General features: G+C 60.2%; 2 protein-coding genes across 5 annotated transcripts in view; one reads left to right on the plus strand and one right to left on the minus strand.

Moving 5' to 3' along the window:
• Window positions 1-151: 151 nt before the first annotated feature.
• Window positions 152-1,605, plus strand: IZUMO4 (IZUMO family member 4; the record flags this gene model as incomplete). Its single annotated transcript, XM_081232667.1, is given in 8 exon segments — window positions 152-268; window positions 272-365; window positions 448-482; window positions 486-528; window positions 645-716; window positions 1,194-1,220; window positions 1,333-1,408; window positions 1,554-1,605. Coding segments are annotated over 8 exon segments (516 nt in total).
• A 2,703-nt stretch (window positions 1,606-4,308) lies between these two features.
• AP3D1 (adaptor related protein complex 3 subunit delta 1) overlaps window positions 4,309-21,037 on the minus strand; it is a 47,548-nt gene continuing 30,819 nt past the window's right edge. For 2 of the 4 annotated variants that reach the window (XM_081233831.1, XM_081233829.1), the window contains exons 9-32: window positions 20,807-20,856; window positions 19,808-19,857; window positions 19,660-19,708; window positions 18,448-18,593; window positions 18,224-18,372; window positions 17,913-18,143; window positions 17,247-17,478; window positions 16,367-16,512; window positions 15,774-15,915; window positions 15,122-15,193; window positions 14,411-14,486; window positions 13,884-14,083; window positions 13,467-13,540; window positions 13,141-13,315; window positions 12,756-12,812; window positions 12,124-12,222; window positions 11,783-11,929; window positions 11,516-11,563; window positions 11,021-11,210; window positions 10,717-10,805; window positions 10,550-10,635; window positions 9,876-9,997; window positions 9,690-9,769; window positions 4,309-5,459 (exon numbers count right to left, since the gene is read on the minus strand). In XM_081233831.1, the coding sequence (XP_081089957.1) occupies window positions 5,364-5,459; window positions 9,690-9,769; window positions 9,876-9,997; window positions 10,550-10,635; window positions 10,717-10,805; window positions 11,021-11,210; window positions 11,516-11,563; window positions 11,783-11,929; window positions 12,124-12,222; window positions 12,756-12,812; window positions 13,141-13,315; window positions 13,467-13,540; window positions 13,884-14,083; window positions 14,411-14,486; window positions 15,122-15,193; window positions 15,774-15,915; window positions 16,367-16,512; window positions 17,247-17,478; window positions 17,913-18,143; window positions 18,224-18,372; window positions 18,448-18,593; window positions 19,660-19,708; window positions 19,808-19,857; window positions 20,807-20,856 (2,806 nt within the window). In that variant the 3' untranslated portion in view covers window positions 4,309-5,363. The remainder of the gene's footprint in view (window positions 5,460-9,689; window positions 9,770-9,875; window positions 9,998-10,549; window positions 10,636-10,716; window positions 10,806-11,020; window positions 11,211-11,515; window positions 11,564-11,782; window positions 11,930-12,123; window positions 12,223-12,755; window positions 12,813-13,140; window positions 13,316-13,466; window positions 13,541-13,883; window positions 14,084-14,410; window positions 14,487-15,121; window positions 15,194-15,773; window positions 15,916-16,366; window positions 16,513-17,246; window positions 17,479-17,912; window positions 18,144-18,223; window positions 18,373-18,447; window positions 18,594-19,659; window positions 19,709-19,807; window positions 19,858-20,806; window positions 20,857-21,037) is intronic. The other 2 variants (XM_081233830.1, XM_081233832.1) reach the window with 2 other exon arrangements.

The raw sequence follows: 21,037 nt of genomic DNA on the forward strand, positions 1-21,037 counted from the left end.
CGGGGCGGGGTGGGGGCGCGGCCCGGGCCCGAGAGGGCGTCGTTGGCTGGTGCCCGGCTGGGGGCGTGGCAGGAGACACCGTTGGTTGGTGCGCGGCGGAGGGGCGTGGCGCGGGATGCGCTGTCGGTTGGCGGGCGGCGGGCGGCGGGCCATGGCTCTGCTGCTGTGCCTGGCCCTGACAGCGGCGCTGGCCCGCGGCTGCTTGCACTGCCACGACAATTTCTCGGAGAAGTTCTCCTTCTACCGCCATCACGTGAACCTCAAGTCCTGATGGGTGGGCGACATCCCCGTGTCGGGCTCGCTGCTCACTGACTGGAGCCAGGACACAATGAAGGAGCTGCACCTGACCATCCCCGCGGAGATCAGTGAGTGCGGAGCCCCGCCCGGGAGCACCCCCGGCCCAGCCAGGCCCCGGCCCGCTCACTCGCCTCCTCCTGCCGTCCCCAGCCCTGGAGAAGCTGAACCAAGTGGCGAACGTCGTGTAGCAGAGGATGGATCATCTGTACCAGGGAAAGCTGTATTTCCCTGGTAAGGGGGCGACCGCCGCGCATGGGGAACTAAGGCAGAGCCCACCCGCCCCAGGACACCTCAGGTCCGCCCGCCAACTGTGCGTGACCTCCCCCCTCTTGCCTTCCCGCCATCAGGGTATTTTCCCAACGAGCTGCGAGCTATCTTCCGGGAGCAGGTGCACCTCATCCAGAATGCCATCATCGAAAGTGAGCAAGCGAGAGCTGGTGGGGAGGGAGGGTGCTGCTGTCCAGGGTCTGAGAACCCAGGGCCACACGAGTATTTCAGTCTCCTTCCAGGCCTGGGGTCCCGGCCAGGTCGTGGTGAGGCTGGAGTAATGTGAATAGGGCGTCTGGCCTGGTGCAGCCAAGTGTCAGAACTCAGAAAGGGCAGAAACGGGGGGAGAAGGGCCACACCCTGAGGGGGGCCCTTTTCATCCAGTGGGCACCAACAGGAGGCCTTGAAGGATAAATCCCACCCGTCCCTGCTACCTTCCCCCAACGGGTCCCTGGAGGCCTCAGAGTCTTGCGGCCGCCCTCCCCTATGCTTTGCCCCATCCCAGGCTGGGGCCCACCTAAGTGGCCAACGGACAGGCCCTGAGCCTTAGGCAGCCTGGGAGGGGGAGAGAGCGGGGGACAGGCCAGGCCTGCTAAGAAGGCGCCGGCTGTGCTCTCGTCCCCCCACAGGCTGCATCGACTGTCAGCGACACTGCGGTGAGTGAGCCTCTGTCTGTCCGGGTTATGGGGTGTGGTGGCAGTGGCGGCAGCTTGGGGCCCCAGAGACTGAGGGTGAGGGGAGGGTGCGGCCGCCTCTGGTGTGTTACAGGCACCTTCCAGTATGAGAGCATCTCCTGCACCAACTGCGCGAACTCACACGTCGCCTGCTTTGGCTACAACTGCGAGTAGGGCTCAGACGCGGGTGGCCCCCTGCCCCTGGGGTCCGAGGCTCTCCCTGGAGGGTCCCCTCATCACCCGGGCAGGGGATGGAAGCCCCCCACCTGGCCCCTGAATGTGGGCCGCGCCCCCTCACACCCCGTGTCCCCGCAGGTCATCGGCAGAGTGGGGGACAGCAGTGCAGGGCCTCCTCCAGCACATGTGAGTCAGGGCAGCTGGGCTCGGGGAGGAGACCCTGACCAAGGCCACTTGGCCCTGACTCCAGTCCTGCTGTCGTTGTAGAAATACCTGGAGCAAGTAAGTAGTTCCCCCTCCCCAAAGGCAGTGTGCGTGTACGTCCTCATGGGTGAGTATGCGCATATGCGCGGGGGCAGCCACAGAAGGCAGCACCTGCCCCCAGTGTGGCGGGCCCAGCCTCTACCTTCCAGGGTCTCTGAGCTCGGCTGGCACGAGGGGCACATCCCGGTTAAGGGGTCCCCAGAGTCTGGTCGTACCCCTGCCCCAGGCTGGTGGCAGGCTGTGGTCGGAGCTGGGGAGGGCGCCGCCTGGTGGAGGCGTGCCCCAGTGGAGGCGCCTCAGGGCCACAGGCACAGCCTCAGCCCCAAAGCTCAGAGCTCACTGGGGCCCCGTTGTGTCTTTCAGAGAGAACACCAACACAAGGTAAGCCCCACCCCCCCGCAGGCCCGTCCTCCTGGAGCGGGGATGTGTGGCGTGGGGTTGTCCCGGTCAGTGGGGGAGGGCAGGGGTGTTGGATGGGGTGGGCACAGCCGGGCAGGGCTCCCTCTCTGCACCTGGGACATGTGGACATCACCTCTGCAACCCCGCCCACGCCATCACTCCATGAATAAACATGAGCTCCTCCTGCCCCTCGCCTGGACACACAGAACCATTCCAGCCTTTCGAGTGACCCAGTTGGGGGAGGCCGCAGGGACATGGGTGGACTCCAGGGTCAGGAGTTGTGCCTAAGCCAGAGATCAGAACCCCATGCCCCCTCCCACTGCTGCCTTTGCAGCCCTAGTCATGGGAGTGTAGGGCATGACCCCACTGCTGTCCTAGGGATGTGAGAACAGGCAAGGCCTCTGAGTTCAGCTTGAGGGTCTGTCTGCAGCCCTGTCACATGCCCAGCTGAGACGAGGGGCCCAGGCCCCCAGCAAACCCCACCAAGGAGAGCAAGGTGAGGGAGGGAGGGGAAGGAGGACTGGGGCACCCACGCCTCCTCGCAGCTTGATGTCACCAAGCTTCAGGTGTCTGGAGCCCCAGGCGAGGTGCGACCTTGGCCTACAGGGCGGGGCTGTAGGGCTTCCCAGGCGCGCATGGCAACCAACCTTCAGGGCAAGTGGTTCTTCTGATGACACGATAGGAGGCTGTTTGGTGAAAGCCAGGGCCAGCATCGGTGCATCTTGGGGCTCCTACCACATCGGCTGCATCTCAGCCGAGGCACGGGAACTGCTGTTGTGCCCACCGCTTGGCTTCTTGGTTTTGAGAAAACACCCAACATGGGTCATGAGGGAACAGACCCAAACTGTGACCCAGGGCTCAACATCCATCCAGCAGACAGGAGGTGCCTCTGTGCCTACGGATGCCGTGGTGAGCCCGGCAGTTGTCTGGCTCCTGGGCTGGCCCTTCCCAGCCTGGTCAGCCGCCGATCCCTTCCCCCAGCTAAGGGGTCCCCTGCCTGGCGTGGCGCCTTCCTTCCAAGGGTTCACTGACAGAACACTGGCCTCTGCCTGCCCAGGGATGTTGAGATCAGGGGAACGGCGAGAGGGAGACTCCAGAGGGATGCTCCAACGCCCCGGGACCTGTGCGGGTCCACGAGCTGGAGCAGGGCGGGCCAGGCCAATGACCACCCGGGGGCCACCCGAGGCCTCTCTCCCCACCCGCTGCCGGAGGGGGCTTCTGTGCGGGGCTCCGCACCTGCCCACGTTTTGGCTTCAGGTTGGAGTTGATTGGGCTCTGCTGACACAGTCCTCTGTACACATGGCGTCAGTGAAGCCATCTGCAACGTTGAGAATTAAAACAGCAGCAGGGGATTTCCCTGGTGGCACAGTGGTTAAGAATCCGCCTGCCAATGCAGGGGACATGGGTTCGAGCACTGGTCCGGGAAGATCCCACATGCCATGGAGCAACTAAGCCCGTGTACCACAACTACTACTGAGCCTGCGCTCTAGACCCCGCAAGCCACAACTACTGAGCCTGCGTGCCACAACTACTGAAGCCCACGTTCCTAGAGCCTGTGCTCCGCAACAAGAGAAGCCATTGCAATGAGAAGCCTGCGCACCACAACTAAAGAAAACCTGAACCCAGCAACAAAGACCCAACACAGCCAAAAATAAAATATAAAATTAAAAAAAAAGAAAAAACGAAACAAAAACACCGCAAAACAGCAACAGGGCCTTCCTTCCAGCATCTGCTCCTGCTGATTCCTGGGACTCTGGGGTCTGTACACGTGTGTCTGGACTCCTAACTCTGCCCCTTTCTCACTGGGCGCTTCAAAGATTAGAAATGAGGATGTGTGTGTGCGTGTGTGTACAAGCGTTTACCTAACTTAAACTTTATTTTAGTAATGTTTCTGCTCACCCCGCACACCCCTTACGAATGGGGTTCCCTAGTAAAGGGAGGGAGATTGGTGGACGCCTCAGAATCCCGTGTGGGGGGGTCAGGTGGCTCCTCGTTACCACCGGAGCCCAGGGGCCTGGATGACGTGAGGACCACGTCCCCTCCCGAGGGGCCGAGGGGTGCATAGCAGGAGGGCAAGGGCTCCCCCGCACACTGCAACCTCCATGAGGGTGCCCTGTAGGCCCCCTCGGACCACGAGCATTTCAGGGGCTGTGTACTGACTCCCACAGTGGGTCAGAATTCCCTGGCTGGGGGGCATACACTGTCATGGGCCAGAGACCCAACAGGTGAATGTCTGTTTTGCAAGTTTATTGGATCATCTTGACACAGAATCATTACAGCAGCGTGATATGTCTCTCCTTTATATGGGAATGTCGATAGCAAATAAATTCTTATATAACACATCATACATTTCGAGATTCTAGAATCACTGCACAGGATTCTGTAATAGGTTACTCTACATGCTAAAGTGACAGTTTTCATCAAAAGGAAAAGTTAAAACGTCATCGAGGACTATCATTTCTGAGGAAAGTTCAGTCTCACGGGGGTGGGCTGGGGTCCCCCCTCCCTGCCCCTGAGGTGCATTTCAGGGGCCCAGCCGCCCCTGGACACACATGCTTCGCCGTCAGGGCTGCGGAGCCCAGGACTAGGCCCTTCCGCACGTGCAGGCACAGACCTGCAGAGCGTCCAGTGATGAGCGGAGGGGCCAGAATCGCAGCTCTCCACCACTCACCCCAACACCCGACTGGGCACGGAAGCCAGTGAGGTCCGGGATCCCCGCTGGGCACCCCCCGCTCGGCGGACACACGAACACGGTGGTGGGATGAACGGGATGTGATGGACGAGAGCTTGCACGACCCTCTCCCACCATGTGTCCTGCAGGGAGGACGTGACCCTTGGCGTCAGGGATGAACAGGAATGTCGCCTGAGTAGCTGGCCTGTTCTTCACCCCCCAGGTGCCAGTGGGCAGGGCATCTGGGGACTCATGGGACTTGGATGGCTTGACAGAAGCGGAACGCGCCATCGCGTCTGGTCCCCACCAGGAACCGGCCTGGATGGCGGTCACCCTCACCCTCGGGCAGCTCCTGTGGCCACATGCACAGTCCGCTCCGGCTACAGAAGCCCCTGCTGGCCTGGGGAGTGGAAGGGGGCTTCTCGCCAGAGAGAGCGGTGAGGGCAAAGTAAAAAAGATGACAGGATAAATCAACGCAACATAAACCTCAATGTCTACACAGTGGATGACGGTGGACTGGGTTATCTCCCGGCTGCACCCAGTCCTTGCGACAGAGGAGAAACCCGGCACTTGGCCGCCCTCCCTGCGAGCCCTCCCCATGGCGGGCGGCGCGCTCAGCATTTGGCCAGCGTTTCCTTCATCTCCTCCAGCACGTTGCTCAGCAGCGTTGAATCGCTGCACTTCCCGTCCACCGACACCGACTTCTCACCCTGCAACGGGGAAACAACGGCCAGCGCCTTGAGACGCCTCCCTGCGACTCCCATGCACCTCCAACTTTTGCAAATGCTCTCGTATGCCCGGGTGCTTTCATAATCAAAAGGAGGGGCTCCAGGCAAGATGGGGCAGGTGCACCGTGCCCTGCTGTCTCCCAGGGGCCCAGATGGACGCTCTGGCAGAGCGCGGCAGAGGCAGCAATGCCAGCCCTGCAGAGAGGAAGGCCGTGAAAACCGGAGGGCATGGGACTACACGTCCTGCAGCTGGAACGTGTGTCAACGCTCTCCACAGGGTGTAAGGAAGGCCCAGGGTCTCCTCCTATTTAAAAAGTCCAGGATACAGTCCAAAATCACTCGGCACCGCAAGACCGGGGAAATCTCAGCTCACATGGAAAAGACCATCAACCAACACTCATCGAGAAGAGGTGGATGTTGGAATCACCTAACAGGCTTTGAAGTAGCTACTACGAGAACCTCCCATCACCAACCACGTACACTCCTGAAGCACACAAGAAAACACATCTCAGCAAAGGAATGGAAGAGTCAAGATCAACCCAGTGGAACTTCTAGACCTGAATACAACAGCCAAGATGAAAAGCTCACTGGATGGGCTCAACAGCAGAATGGACATGACAGAAGAGTCAATGACCCCGACAAGAGATTAATGGAAATAATCCAAGCTGAACAGAGAGTGGAAAGGAGTCGGAGGTGGAGTGGGGTGCGCAGAGTAACAAAAGGTCTGAGATTCACATCACAGGGGTCCCGGAAGGAGGGGACAAAGAATGCAGTGCTGAAGAGGTATTTAAATCATAGCTGAAAACTTCCAAGTTGTGCAAAAGACATAAACGCACAGATTCAGCAAGTTCGGCAGACTTCACACAGTTAACATAAACCCAAGGAAGTCAATGCCCAGACACATCACAAACTGCTGAAAACTGAAGACAAAGAAAAACCTAAAATAGCCAGAGGAAAACGATGCATTCCCTAGTAAAAGGAAAATGTTCCTTGTCAGAAACCACAGACACCAAAAGGAAATGGCCTAGGGCCTTCCCTAGTGGTCCAGTGGCTAAGACTCTGTGCTCCCAATGCAGGGGGCCCGGGTTCGATCCCCGGTCAGGGAACTAGATCCTGCATGCCACAACCAAAGATCCCTCATGCTGCAACTAAAAAGATCCTGCATGCCGCAACTAAGACCTGGCGCAGCCAAATAAGTATATATTTTCATTTTTTTTCTTTTTAAAAAGGGGGAAATGGGGAGATGCATGAGGGAAGGGATGTGGGAACAGATGTATATGTATGACTGATTCACTTTGTTATAAAGCAGAAACTAATAAAAAATAAAACAATTTAGTTTCTTTAAAAAAAAACCCAAAAACAGGTGGAATGCACTGTGGTGACTTGAATGGGAAGGAAGTCCAAAAGGGAGGGGATATATGTATACGTATAGCTGATTCTCTTTTCTGTACAGTAGAAACTGACACAACATTGTAAAGCAACTATACTCCAATAAAAATTAATTTAAAAAAATGAAAAAAAAAGGGGGAAATGGCCTATTTTTGAGGTACTGAGTGAAAAGACCGACAAAGCCAGTATTTCATACCCAGCAAAAACAGCCTTGAGGAATACTGAAATAAAGAATAATCAGATGAAGGAAAACTAAGAGAATACACATCCAATAGACGTGATCTAAAAAGAAGTTCTTCAGACAGAGGGAAATGAGCCAGAGGGTGGAACGTGAGGAATGAAAGCGACAGAAATGGTAGACACATGGGCGAGCACAAGAGGCAATCTCACCCCCTCCCGCCCCCACCTGCACCCCGAGTTCTCTGAAATCTGTAAAGCTGTAACGTGGCATAAGGTGTCTTCAACGTCTGCAAAGGCAAAACCTAAGACAACTGCTCGTGCGAAGGGAGGGTCAAGGGACCGAGACGGTGTGAACTTTTTACATTCCGCCTGAGTTCCAAGTAGACTGTGCACACCAAGTGTGTAATGTAATCCCTCAAGCCCCCCAAGCAGATACACGGAAACCGTCAATAACACAGCCAACATATAAACACGGGATACTGTAATGCTCACATATGCCACAGAAAGTGGGAGTGGGAAGAAGAGGAACAATAAACACAGGGAAAAAACAAAATGTGGGACAAACCCAAATATATCAGTAATACTTTAAGCACAAACAGTCTGAACACAACAACTGAAAGACACAGATTGACAGGATGAATAAGGACACGTGACCCAAACGCTACAGCATTCACAAGGAATTCTTATCCAAACAGGATAAAGGCAGGTTCATAGCAAAAGACATACCACGTAAGCACCCATCAAATGAGAGCAGGAGTGCCTGTACTGATACCAGACAAGGTAGCCTTCAGAGAAAAGAACACAGCCCAGGACAGAGAGGAGCACACCCACTGATGAGGGTCCCTTGCCAAGATCCCACAATTCTTTTTTTTTTTTTTTTTTTTTTTGCGGTACGCGGGCCTCTCACTGCTGTGGCCTCTCCCGTTGCAGAGCACAGGCTCTGGACGCGCAGGCTCAGCGGCCATGGCTCACGGGCCCAGCTGCTCCGCGGCATGTGGGATCTTCCCGGACCGGGGCACGAACCCGTATCCCCTGCATCGGCAGGCGGACTCTCAACCACTGCGCCACCAGGGAAGCCCCAAGATCCCACAATTCTAACAGTCCACACAGCCAACAACAGGGCTCCCACACATGGAGTAAAGCCTGACGAACTGGGGGAGCAGACCAACTGACCACCACTGGCCTCATACTCCTTGCTCACTCATCAAGGGCCAGAAGAAAATCTGCAAGGATCCAGAAGAAAAGGAAAACGCCATCAACCAGCAAGATCTAGGTGACAGGTATAACATGCTTCCAGGAACATATGGAGTATCCACCCAGAATAACCACATCCTGGGCCAGAGCACAAGCCTCAGCACATTTCAAAGGCCTGAAAAGTCAAACTAGAAATCAGTAACCAAAAAGCAACAGGAAACTTTCTAAACGCTTGAAAGTTAACATACTTCTATGTAATCCATGGGTCAGAGAGGAAGCAGTGATAGAAAGTATTTTCAACTGTATAGAAATGAAAATGAATCATAAAAATGTGTGCAGTTTATCCAAAACAGTACTTAGAGGAAAATTTATAACACTAAAAACTTTATTAGAAGAGACAGGTCTCAGACTTCCCTGGTGGTGCAGTGGGTAAGACTCTGCGCTCCCAATGCAGGGGGCCCGGGTTCGATCCCTGGTCGGGGAACTAGATCCCGCATGCCACAACTAAAGAGTTACATGCTGCAACTAAGAGTCCACATGCCACAACTAATAAGTCCGCATGCGGCAACTAAAGACCTGGCTCGAGTCAAAAATAAGTAGGTAAATAAACGAACAAACAAATATTAAAAAAAAAAAAAAAAAAGAAGAAGAGGAGACAGGTTTTGGTCTAAGTTTTCACCTTAAGAAACCACAAACGAGCAAATTAAACCCAAGGCAGGCAGAAGTAAGGAGATATGCAGCAGAACTCAATAAAATTTATTGTTTTAAAGAAACATTAACTTTGTTTTTTTTTGGCCGCACCATGCCAGGGATCAAACTCGGACCCCCGGCAGTGGAAGCACGGAGTCCTAACCACTGCACTGCCAGGAAAGTCCCTAACTTTTTAAAAAGATTGGTTATCAAATTGATCTTTCAAAAGATCAACAAAATGGATAAGTAAGACTTCTGGCCAGGATAACCAAGAAAAATGAGAGAAGACACCAATTACCAACATCAAGAATGAAAAATAATCCCCACGGATCCCTCAGACACTAAAAGCACACAAAGAGAACTGGACAACTTGACACACTATGAGTTCCGTAACGTGGATGAAACAGACCAATTCTTTGAAAACTACGAACTACCAAAAATCACCCAATAAAAAACAGAGAAAGCAAGAAGTCTTGCAACTATCAAAGAAAGAAACTGAACTCGTAGATAAAAAACCCTTCAAAAAAGAAACCCCCAGACCCAAACGATTTCCTTGGCGAATTCTACATAACATGCAACAAGGAATACTGACTACACGCAATCTCTTCCGGGAAATGCGAGAGGAGGGAATGCACTAGTGCCCTGATGCCAAGGTCAGACGGAGAAAAGGAAAGGCCGAAACCCCTCACAAACACAGCTCAAGGAGGCACAGCGGTGAGGGGTGGACAGACCTGGCTGGGGCCCTCCCATGGGACTCACCTTCTTCACCAGGAGGCAGATGTGGTGGCCCTGGATGGAACGGCTGTACATGGAGGCGCAGGAGTCCACCCGTTCCACAACTGCAACAGAGGGCCTGGGGGTGAGGCCGGGCCAGCCCCTGGCAGCAGGGGACAGTCACAGGTATGGGAAGAGGGCCAAGCCATCTGTCAGCACGTCCAGTCTTACCAGAAAAATGGTGGTGAAAACAGATCTTTGCCAGAAGGTTCTGGAAGGACATACTAATGCCATCGACCTTGACTGAACTCATGCTCAGGTCCCCGGACTCCAACAACTTGGCAAACGCATCACTGTGGGAAGGACACAGAACAGGGTGGGGGACAACAGGGGGCTCCCCTGCAGCAGGGCAGGCAGAGACCCCAGCCCAGGGGGTGGGGCACGTCCTTTGTGGGCCTATAGCTCAGGGTGCCCCAAGGGCTGGTAGGAAGTCAAGAGCTGAACTGTGTCCCCAGGACACGACTGCACTTGGAGACAGGGCCCTAATCTAACGTGACCAGGGTCCCTGTGGGAACATGAAATGAGGATGCAGATGTGCTGGGATGGATGAGCACGTGAGGACACGGGGAGAGGGCCACGAAGAGGGGCCTCAGGAGGGCCAGCCCTGCCTGCACTCTGGGCTTGGACGTCCAGCGTCAGGGCCGCCAGGCCTGTGCTGAGAGTCAGGCGCCCGAGCTGGCCGGCCCGGCAGACGCGCTGGGCGTTCTGCACCAACCACGAGCTGGTCACCCAACACTCCGTGCACATCCTCGTCTCAGGTCAGAGGACGTTGCCAAGGTGACCGCATGGAGAGCTTCCCATGGCACAGAAGTGGGGAGCCAGGGGTGGGCGGGAGGGTGGCGCACCTGTAGCACGGCGTGGTGACCAAGTACGAGGTGCAGGTGAAGTGCAGCTTAAAGTCCAGCTTCTCATGGGTGGAACCTTCATCATTCTGCAGGAGCAGGGGCGCAGGGTGGGCGGGGGCGGGGCACGCGCCTGACCCTCAGGGTGCCTCCCCTCCCCCATCAGGTACCTTGGCAATGAAAGACAGGGTCCCTTTGAGCTTCTGCGCAGTGACGATGCTCTGAATGGTGAACACAAACTGGGCTTCATTGGAGATGCCTGGAGAGGGCAAGAAACGGACCTGAGAAGCAGCACGGGGCACGGCCTGGGGTGGCGGATGGGGGTGCAGCCACCTGGGCAGGTGGCAGGGATGTAAGCCTGGCCTGGGTCTGTCCTCAGTGCTGCCTGCCCTGGTCAGGGAAGCCAGGCTCAGCCCTGAGGGGGCACCAGATGACAGGATCCGGGGGCTCCTGGGCGCCCCGGGGGCCACTCACCAGGTGGCAGCTGGAAAGGCACGGGGACAGCGTCATGGACCGAGGAGCCGTCTGGCCGGGCCAGCCGGGCGTTGAGCGAGTCCAGCACGTTGAGCTCCATGTTCCTGAGGAAGCTGCTGCTCTGGTTCTCCAGGACCACGGACACCGTGACCCGGCTGTCCTTCTGCAGGCTGCCCTGAACGTCGTATGTCTGCACAGTAAGGCCCAGGGTCGGCGGGGCAGGGGAGCCCACCAGGGACCCCCGTGGGTCTAGACGAGGGTCTGGGAGAGTGTGGGCACCACCCGCTGTCCCATTGCATGAACATGCGAAGAAGGGAACGTCCTGAGCCCTCGCACGAGCACCGGAGTTCCAGCTCTGTCCATGACCGTCAGCTGTTCCCGACCCACTGTGAGCAGGCCTCGCCGGCCGCCCGGCTCCGCTGCACACCCTGCACATCCAGAGACAAGAGCCCGAACCCGCCCAGCCCCACTGCCCGTAACCCCCACATGACTCACCATCTTGATGTAAGAATTTTCAGCCAGGAGAGAGTAGCTAGACATGGGCTGGAACAAAAGAGAAACGTTTCAGCTTTGGGCGGTGAGGACCTGGGGCTGACGTCGGGAGCTGCCAGGTGCGCCGGCAGGAAACACTAGGAGCACCCGCGGGTCCTGGACAACACGAGTCTACACCCCGGGGCTCCTGACACTGGCAGGGCCGGGAGGACCGCAGGGAGGGTGCAACGCCCACGGCCCGCTCCCAACGTGCTGGGGAAGCACCCTCACCGGGAGCGGCTCCTCACAGAGCGCGCCGTTCTGCACGGGCTCGGCCTCCCCTTCCCTCGGAGGCGCCCTCTTCTTGGGTTTCTTCTTGTCTTTGGAGCGCTCCCCCTTGTCCTTCTTGTGTTTCTTCTTCTTCTGCTCGGAAGGCTTCTGAGACAGAACAGGGCTCAGGTCAAGCCCATGCTCCTGTGCGAGTCACAGCCCCACGGAGCCATGTGGAAGCAGAAACCCATGTGCACAGCGACAGGAGGCCGCTGTGAGGAGGCCCCAGCAGCCCCTTCTGTGGGACCTGGTGGCGGGCTAGCACCTCCCCAAGCCCGGATCCTGCATAGCGCGTCCCACACCTTCTCGAGGTCCTGCTCCGCGTCCTTGCCGGCGTCCTGCTCCTCTCCCCTGGGCTCCTCCTTAGGGGCAGTGACCGCGGCATTCACGCCGGGCTCCTCCTGCAGGGAGCCGGGTGGCAGGCTCTAAAGGCAGCTGGCGCCCAGGATGGCGTGGCCAGTGCCCTCAGCCCTGCCCTGCCCTGGTCCGGGACACCCCGCAGTGACGAACCTCCCTCCGCATGCCAGGCATGTCGCCAGCACGCAGACAGACATGTGGCCCCCAGTAAGCGCCGGTGGCCAGCAGAGGGGAAAGGAGGCCCGGCCTGTGGCCGGCTGGCACTGACCGGGGTCACGGCTGGAGACCCCAGAGCCACCAGGCCCCAGCCACTAACACAAAGCGGTCACTCAGGAGCACTGCCTGGCTCTGGGGGCCCGGGCTCTGCGCCGAGGGCCGGCCACACAACCACTGCCTGGGCGAGACCTCAGGCACAGAACCGAGCCAGCCCAGACCAAGCTTCTGCCTGAGGGTCCCCCACCTCCTCCACCGCCAGGGCAGGGCACCGAGGTGGCGCCCTGATGTCTCCAAGGCTGAAAAGCATAGGTGTCTGCCGAGGGGCACTCGGGGCCAGCACAGGTCACTAGCAGGCTCTTACCGGGGCTGGGGTGGCAGTAGGCGGCGTGGTGGACAACCAGAAGTCTAAGTCCGCACCCTGAAACCACAGGAACACACGCCTTTGGCCAGAGCCAGCAGTCCCAAGAGAGCACAGTGGCTCCGCCAGGCACAGGCCACTGCGGCCCCGCAGGGCCTGAGTGTGCAGGGAGCTGGGGGCACGTCCAGCGCTACCGCCACGGAAACGAGCGCCCACCAGGACCACGTGGCCAGGCGGAATCATGCTGTTCCGCGGCAAGGCCCACAGGCCATGCATGACGGTTGTGTAGGAGCCCCCTCCACACGCGTGTCACGCGCGCAATGGAAGAGGGGTGGCTGGCAGCCTGGGCCCACCCCGCCCAACGTGACACACGCCGCCTGGCTCTCACCTTCTCCGCCTCCTTCTTCTTCTTCTCTCGCTCTTTCTCCTTGTGCTTCTTCTCCTTCCTCTTGGGCTTCTTGCTTTTCTTTTCCACGACAGTGACGTCCTGTCTCTCCGGGGACTTGGAGGTCTCAGCGTCTCTGTGTCTCTGGACGGGCAGCTTCTCACTGTCGGCTAGGGGCCTGGGGGTGGTCACAGGAGGCGGGGCCCGTGACAAGGCCGCTCCCCCTCTGTGCAGTAACCAGAGAACAGAGGGAGGGACCAGGCCATGGGGAGCCCAGGCCGCGTCCAGCCCCGCGGGGCAGCTGCCCAGGTCTCAGTCCCAGCACTCACTTGTCCAAGTCGATGTCCAGGGCCCTGTAGGGGTCGTTGGGGTCTTTGTCGTCCTCGTCGCTGGGCAGGGCGTTCTGAGGGGGGAGAGGAGCCCTGCGTCCATCCACATCAACCTGTCCGGCCCCCGACCCCGCCAAGCCTTACGGGTCCACAGGGCCCCCACCTCCCTTCTCAGAAACAGGCCACCAGGTCCACACCCACGAGGGAGTCTGATCTGGAGCCTGGCTCTCGGTGCGGGCAGCGAACTCAGCACAGGTAATAGGGCAGGAGTGCAGGGGCCACCTGCTCACGGTGCACAGGGCACAGCTGGCCGAGGCTGCCCCGTGCCATAGAGGCAGCAGCGATGGGCAGGCCCACGAGAGGGTGGAGCCCACCTCGGGGAAGGGCGCCCGCCCGACACGCAGGCCCGCAGCTGACCTCGGGCATCTCCTCGGTGACGATGTCCACACGCTGGGCGGGGGTGATGTCCTCGTCGCTCTCGGTGTGCAGTGAGGTGTGGCGCCGGGCACCCCGCCTCTCCCGCTCCCTCTTCTTCCTCTTTCTCTTGTCCTTCTCCAGCCTCTGCCGGTGGCGCCGTTCTTCCTCCAGCTTCACGTACTGGTCTGACATGGGCATCCCTGCCGACAGGTGCACATGCGGCACTCAGCCCAGAGCCGTGGACACGTCCCACCCGGCCAGCACCCTGCTGCCACCTGATTCACCCACAGCCCCGAGACCCATGCCTAGGGGAAGGGGATGCTGGGCAATGCCCTCTGGGTACCGAGACGCAGAGGGGGGCCCCAGGGCGGTGAGGGGTGTGGGGCTGAACCTGGGGGCCGTGGCGCGCACCCGTGCCTGCTGGGACCAGAATGCAGCACGGGGTGCAAGGCTGGAGCGCAGGCCCGAGGCAGCGCCTGCACCTGGCCTGAGGTCCCCGTCACCCGTGCCACCGGGCACACACTTGCCTGGCACCTTCAAGGGCACCGAGAGGTCAATCTGCACCACGGGAATGTGGTCCACACCTGGCGCGTCCTGGTACCGCTAGAGAGGAGACACCGAGGCCCCGTCACTGGGCAGGGCGGCGGGCCCAGCGTGATGCGCCGACGCCCCAGAGCAAGGGGTCACAAAGACGGGGGTGGGCTGCCAGTGGGAACGAGTACAGGATGGGGTGCAAGACCTCCATTTTTTGCACCTGAATCCTTTCTCTTTCCAAGTCGGAAAAACAGTGCAGGCTTGGAACCATGGTGACATAGCGCTTCCCGCCCCCAGGACGGCTGGAATCAGCAAGCCCAACACACGGGTGCTGGCAGGGGACACCCTGCAGCCCCTCAGAGGGGTGACGCAGAAATCTCAGGAGCAGGGAAACCGCGCAGCACCCACCCCGTGGAGCCACATGTCCCCAGGGGAGCCCAACACAGACAACGGGTCTGCAGGGGGGAGGGTATAGATGAAGGAGGTGGCTCCAGGCAGGACCCCAGGTCCCCTCACGCCCCCTCCCCTCCCACCAAGGCAAAGGAGCCTGACCTCGCCCACGCAGGACTCACTCCCCAAGTGTTGGTGTCGGGAGCCCCTCACGGTCCTGCCCGTGGACCTGCTGACAGCCCCGCACAGGCCGTGGACAGAGAGCGGACGGGCCCCGTGGGAGCGTGTCTCAAGGACGAGCAGGCAGGCCTCACCTTTTGGGGAGACGGGGAACTCTTGATGTAGAATGGGTTGTTGGCCTGCTCCTGCTTCCGGGCCTCACGGCGCTGAGGGGACAGGATGCAGCGTGCACGTCAGCGGGTACGCGGAGCCCTCACCCTCGCATCCTCCCAGGTGGGGGCCACCTTCACGCGCCAGACCCGGCGGGGGGCGGGACCCCTCGCCACTTTCACTGTTGGCCTTTGACCACCAGGAGACGGAGGCTAGCGGTGGGAAAGAGCAAGTGGGAGACAGGCAGGCGGCAGGAGGGACAACCCAGGAGCTGCACGGGTGGGGGTCGGAGAGGCCGCGTGCTCCGGGGTAGGGCCTGGGGCTGGGGGCAGGCTGGGCGAGGAAGGCAGGCAGGGGAGCGGGGGACGCAGCACGCCTTGCTTCTCCAGTCTGCAGGACACCCTGAGGCCCCGCATCCAGGAGTGCAGGCAGCAGGTGGGCACGGCATGCCGGGCACCCCAGGGCCTGAGTGTGCTCGGGCCCCACGGTCTCCCTAGGGAGCTCCCGGCTCAAGAGGCCACTCCTGGTCTCAACAAGAACCCCACCCAAAGTCGAAGGTGGGCTCAGTGCTGCCCACCGGACAGTGGACCCAAGCCCAGACCTGACCATGCGCGGCCCTGGCCCGCCCCGCCTCACCCGGGCCAGTTCCTGCTCGTCCGCCTCGGGTGGCCGCTGCTTGGCGTGCCGTGGCTCCTCGTCATGGAAGATGGCCTTGGGCTTCTCATCCTCAGACTCACTGTCCGAGAGCGGCTCATTGATCCAGGCGTCCAGGTCCAGGCTGCAGGACACAGTGAGATCACACGGTGGCTCCGGCCTGCATGCCTGGCCCTGGACACTGCCGTCCCCTTGGAGACAAGGATATGAAGGCTGGGCAGTGGCCCAAGGTCACAGCGGGCAAGGCAGACCAGGGACCCTGGAGCCTGGGCAGCCCCCCCCAACATTCTCACGCTGCCCGCAAGGTTTGTGGGCGACAACTACCAGCCAACCTGCTTCCCAGGGGTGGCACCCGGGGTGGGGACAGCAGGGCCCCAGGAGGACTAGTGAGTGCCGTGCCTACAGTCTGTGTGAGAAGGGTCTGTCCCGCCCACAGGGGGCTGGGGCCTCAGGGGGCCTTCCTCCCAGCCCCCTCCACCTCGCCCGTCTGGACAGCAGGTCCGGGCTGTGGTTCTGCTTCCGTAGGCCCTCATGCCACCCTGCGTCTGTGTCCTCTGATGGACCACAAGGCTCACCCTTCGGGTACCGGAACCTTCTTCTGTGCCTTGGGAGCCACAGGGTTCAGCTCCCCAGCAAAGAGGGCACTCACTTCTTCTGCCACCGGCACATCCCTGGCCTGAAGCTTCTGGACGTGCTTGACCAGCTGCAAGATGCAGGATGCCTGGGGGGGACCATGGATGAGTCAGGAAGGAGTTACGGAGGCCTGGCCCTGAAGGCCACTCAGCCCCCGCAGGGCATCGCTCAAACAGTGCAGATGCCCAGCCAGATCCCTGCTGAGGACTTGCAGAACACGCTGCGAGGAGCCGCTGACCAGGCCAGCCAGGAGGCCAGCCCAGCTGCTGTCTCCTTCACGAGGACACAAAGGGGCTCCCGGGCGAGACAAGGGGTTGGGGGTGGATTGAGCACCACCCCACAAGGCAACCGCCCCAGTGAGCAGCAGCGCCGGCCACCAGGGCACCTTCACACGGCCCCCAAGAGCGCCGCTGACCCTCAGCCAGCAGATGGGCGCACGGCACACACCCGCCCATGACCGCAGAGGCCGCCGGGGTCCACTGAGCGCCACTGTGGGGTCTGGGTAGCTGAGAGCCCCACATCACCATAGAGCCAAGAGGTGGGCTCCTAGGCCACCGATGCCCAGACGCCATGCCAAGCTCTCCTCCGACCAGCTCTCCTCCACCTTCCTGGCCAGCATCCTCCAGGACCACAGTCACCTCTGATGCTTCCCTCTTGGGCTGACCACATACCCTCACACGGTCTCCCGTTCGCTCAGTCTCCCACCCCCCCTGACCCAGGGCCTCCCCAGCATGGTGGCTCCAGATCTGCCCACCCCCCCTGCCCAAGCTGCTCTCCCGTAGCTGACCCGACCCCGAGGACGTGCCGACGTGTGGCGCTCACCCGCTCCTGGGCTTCCAGGTCCGCGCTCTGCACAAACTGGGGTAGCCGCTCCACCAGGAGCTGCGTGACCTCCTGGGCCGCCTGCGCGTCCGCGGCCTGCTCCTTCTGCTGCAGGATGGCTGCGTACAGCTTGACCACGTTCTGCACGTACACGGCCTGGATGTGGCCCGGCAGGGTGGTGACTTTGGGCCGCAGCATGGCCTCCAGGGTCTGCTGGGGCTCCTGTAGGTGCCTGAGGATAGGGAGGGCCGGTGAGCAGCCGCCCCAGTGGGTCTGTGTGCCAGGGCTGGCGCCAGCCCTGCAAGTCCCCGCCCGATGCCAGGTGCTGAGGGAGGGGATGTGAAGGGAGAAACCACAGCAATGGCGTGACAGTCAGAGCAGCCGCACAAAGCAGTTGAGAAAAAGGAAAGGAAAACTATCAACAGCCTGAATTTGGCAATGGATGACCTGTGGCTGCAGCGGTGAGGAGGGGAGGAAGGCTGGGCCAGCGGCTGGCAGACCTCTCACCGCTCCCCGTGACGGGAGACGTTCACCGCGAGAGCAGCTGTTGCCCAATGAGGGCGGGAGAGAGGAGGTAGGCGGGTGGGCGGGGCGGCTGCCAGGGCTGGGGTCTGGCGGGCACACCCGCTTCCCCTGGGGAGCAGGAGGGCCCTGGCCCCCACTCACTCGGAGAACTCCCCGCAGATCCAGGCGGCTGCGTAGAGCACCTCGCAGATGCCGCTGCGCTGGGTGCTGCTGGCCACCAGGTGGGCGCTGTCGAGCAGCGCGGACATCTGTGACACGGCAAAACGGCGGATGGCCTTCACGCGGATAGCCACATCCAGCATCTGGGCGGCGATGAGGTGGCCGTGGCGGGTGCCCTCCAGCCGGGTCAGCTCCACCAGGATGCTGATGTACCTGCGGGACAGAGCCCGTGAGGGCAGCGCCCCTGCCTGCCTGCCCGCCCGCCCGCCCGCCCGCCGGGCTGCGGGCCGCACCACTCGAAGTTGGTGATATGCTGGTAGTTGGACTGGCTGCAGATGTCGATGATCTTGGTGAGCAGCTCGTCGCGGTAGGTCGTGCCCTCGGCCTTGTCCACGTGGGTCATCAGCTTCTTGACGATCTCCATCAGGTTCTTCTTGGACACCTGGGGGGGCGGCGGCTGGTGAGGGAGGGGCCGGGTGGGCAGGCAGGGCGGCCAGGTGGCAGGGTGGGCACGCACCATGCCATACAGGAGGTCGAGGGCCCGCAGCCGGATGGACTCGTCCTTGTCGTCCAGGCACTGCAGGACAAGATCCTTGTGCGCCTGCACGGACTTGGGGTGCGTCCTCAGGATCTTGGACATGGCCAGGAGCCCCAGGTACTTCACTGCAGACACAGCGCAGTGCTCTCAGACGTGGACGAGGTTCTGAGAGCGAGGCCAGGCCTGCAGCCCCACCCCAAACCACCTGGGCCCCGTCGGCCCACGTCTCACAGGCACCAGGCCCACCTCGTTGCCCACCTCAAGCAGCCCAACGCACCGTCATCTAGACTGGGCCACAGCCCATCTCTAGGGCAGCGTTACTGGCACACGACAGGCCTGTGGTCTACACCCGCCAGCAGGCTTCTACACTACAGTGGCAAAGACCACACAGCCTGCAAAGCTGACGAGAATTACTATCTAGCCCTTTCCAGGAAAAATTCGATGACTCCTGCTCAAAACAGACCTGGATTCAAAATGAGCAGCCAGGGAATTAATTCCCTGGCTGTCCAGTGGTTGGGATTCCGCACTTCCACTGTAAGGGCCCAGGATCAATCCCTGGTCTGGCTGGGGAACTAGGATCCCAGCAGCCACAAGGCACAGACAAAAAAAAAAAAAAAAAAAAAAAAAGAAAAACAAAAAATGAGCAGCCCACATGACCAGGCCCTCAGAAGCCCTCTCCACCGTGGTCCTGGCAGCAGGAGAGTGTGACTGGCTGGAACCCTCGACAGCACACGTCGGCTGAAGGAAGTGCACGAGTTGGCACACGAGCAAGACGGACAGTGGCTCCCCCTCGCTCGTCAGGAGCCCCACGCACCACCCCATCTGATTAACCACCGGGGGGGCCTGCAGTATGCCCGTGGGGACTCTCCTCCACGCCCAGCCTGCTCCCCCCCGGGCTGAGCTCGCCCTTTATGTCTCAACTGCACTTCTGCCGGCCTCCCCGGCTCCCCCCTGCAACCGGGTCCCAGGTCCCCGTGGATGTGGGCACAGGGCCCAGAGCTTAAAGACCTTTCCAGTGGACACAGCCAAGCGACACCGAGATGCCGGCTGGAAGGAAGCCGCCGTGCAGACGAGGGGGCCGTACCCAGGGAGGAATCTGCCAGCCATGCCAGGCCCGCTCTCCTCTCGGGCAGGGACGAGCCCTCACTAGCGGAGGTCTAGGGCGCAGGGCCTGCAGAGGGAGCAACTCACAGTTCTGATCGGAGTCTTCTATTAATATCCTCAGTTTCTGAACACAGAGCTGTAAAGAGGGGAGATGCCACTGGTCACATCTTCTAAACCAATGGCAGAGTCGGTGTCCCTGGGGCCTAGGAGGGGAGCCCCTGGTCCCATGGCATACCTGGATGCTGGCACTATGGTTGGGCATGCCAGACGACAGCGAGATGAGCACTGAAACAGATGACTGGGGTGAGGGCCCCGCGTGACCAGCCCCAGTGAGAACCCCAGGCTGGGTCTCTGCGACCAAGAGAGCAGACCACAGACCCCGGGCACCAGGGGTCCTTGTCCAGGGCAGGTCCGTGGGTCAGCCCTCAGCTGAGACCCGCTGGCCCCGCGACGCACGATGGACCAGGCCCACCTCCCGTCTGCATCCCCATTCCCTCTGCCCATCACCAGGGCCATCTGCAATCCTGCCATACCTCGGTCCTCCTCATAGACCTTTCCAGACTCAGGGACCACTCTCTGGCCAGCCTGCCCTGCTCCCAAGTCCCACACTTGCCCTTTCTCTCCCTTTCACTGTCGCTGACCCTCAGTGACACTCACAGCCCACACAGCAGTCACGAGCATAGACCCCAGGCCAGTTTCCTGGGCTTCACTGAACTTAAGGCTGCCCACGGGCTGTGAGGAGCATCCGACAGTTTAAGGCAGGCACAGGCAGACAGCAAGAAGCTGAACCCTTGGGCCACCAACTCCCTCTGCCTATCTACAGGAAACTGGGTGGCAGGGACAAGTCACCAGGTGGTCTGATTGCAACTAACGGACTCCACGAGACCCTTTGGGGAGCAAGTGCCGATTCCCTCTCGAGAATTCTCCTGGTTGTAGGTCCTATGCTAAAGACGCCACAGGGGAAGCGGCCTGAGATTTGCTTTAAAATGCTCATGAAAAGCGGTCTTGCTGGTAGGTGTGGCAGATGCCAGGGTGCAGTGTTTAACACTGGAGCCCGAGGTTGGCAATGACTCTGGCTGCAACCGTGTCCAAGCTGACACTTCCAAAGGAGCTGCAGACGGGCCAGGCTAAACAGCTTCCCAGCCGGGAACCTCAAGGTTCTGGTGAGGCCCGGGGACCAGCTCCCCCGCTGGCGACAGCTCCCTGCTCCAGAACAGGTCACCCCGGTGCTCACCTGCGATGACGGTGTTGACACACTCGTACAGAAGGGACATGGCAGACGTGCTAGAGAAAGAAACATAGGAGCTGGGAAGACAGGGCCGCCTGCCTCCTGCTCACCCCACCGAGACCCCTGGGGGCACCACCTCCGAGGAAACGCGGAGCCCAGGAAGCCTCGGGTCTGAAGGCCATGCCAGTGACACCCCACCCTGGGCAGTGAGGCCATCAGGTTCCTCCAAGGGACAGA

The sequence above is a fragment of the Mesoplodon bidens genome (genome assembly GCF_964165515.1).
Source record: "Mesoplodon bidens genome assembly, chromosome: 4".
Taxonomy (NCBI): domain Eukaryota; kingdom Metazoa; phylum Chordata; class Mammalia; order Artiodactyla; family Ziphiidae; genus Mesoplodon; species Mesoplodon bidens.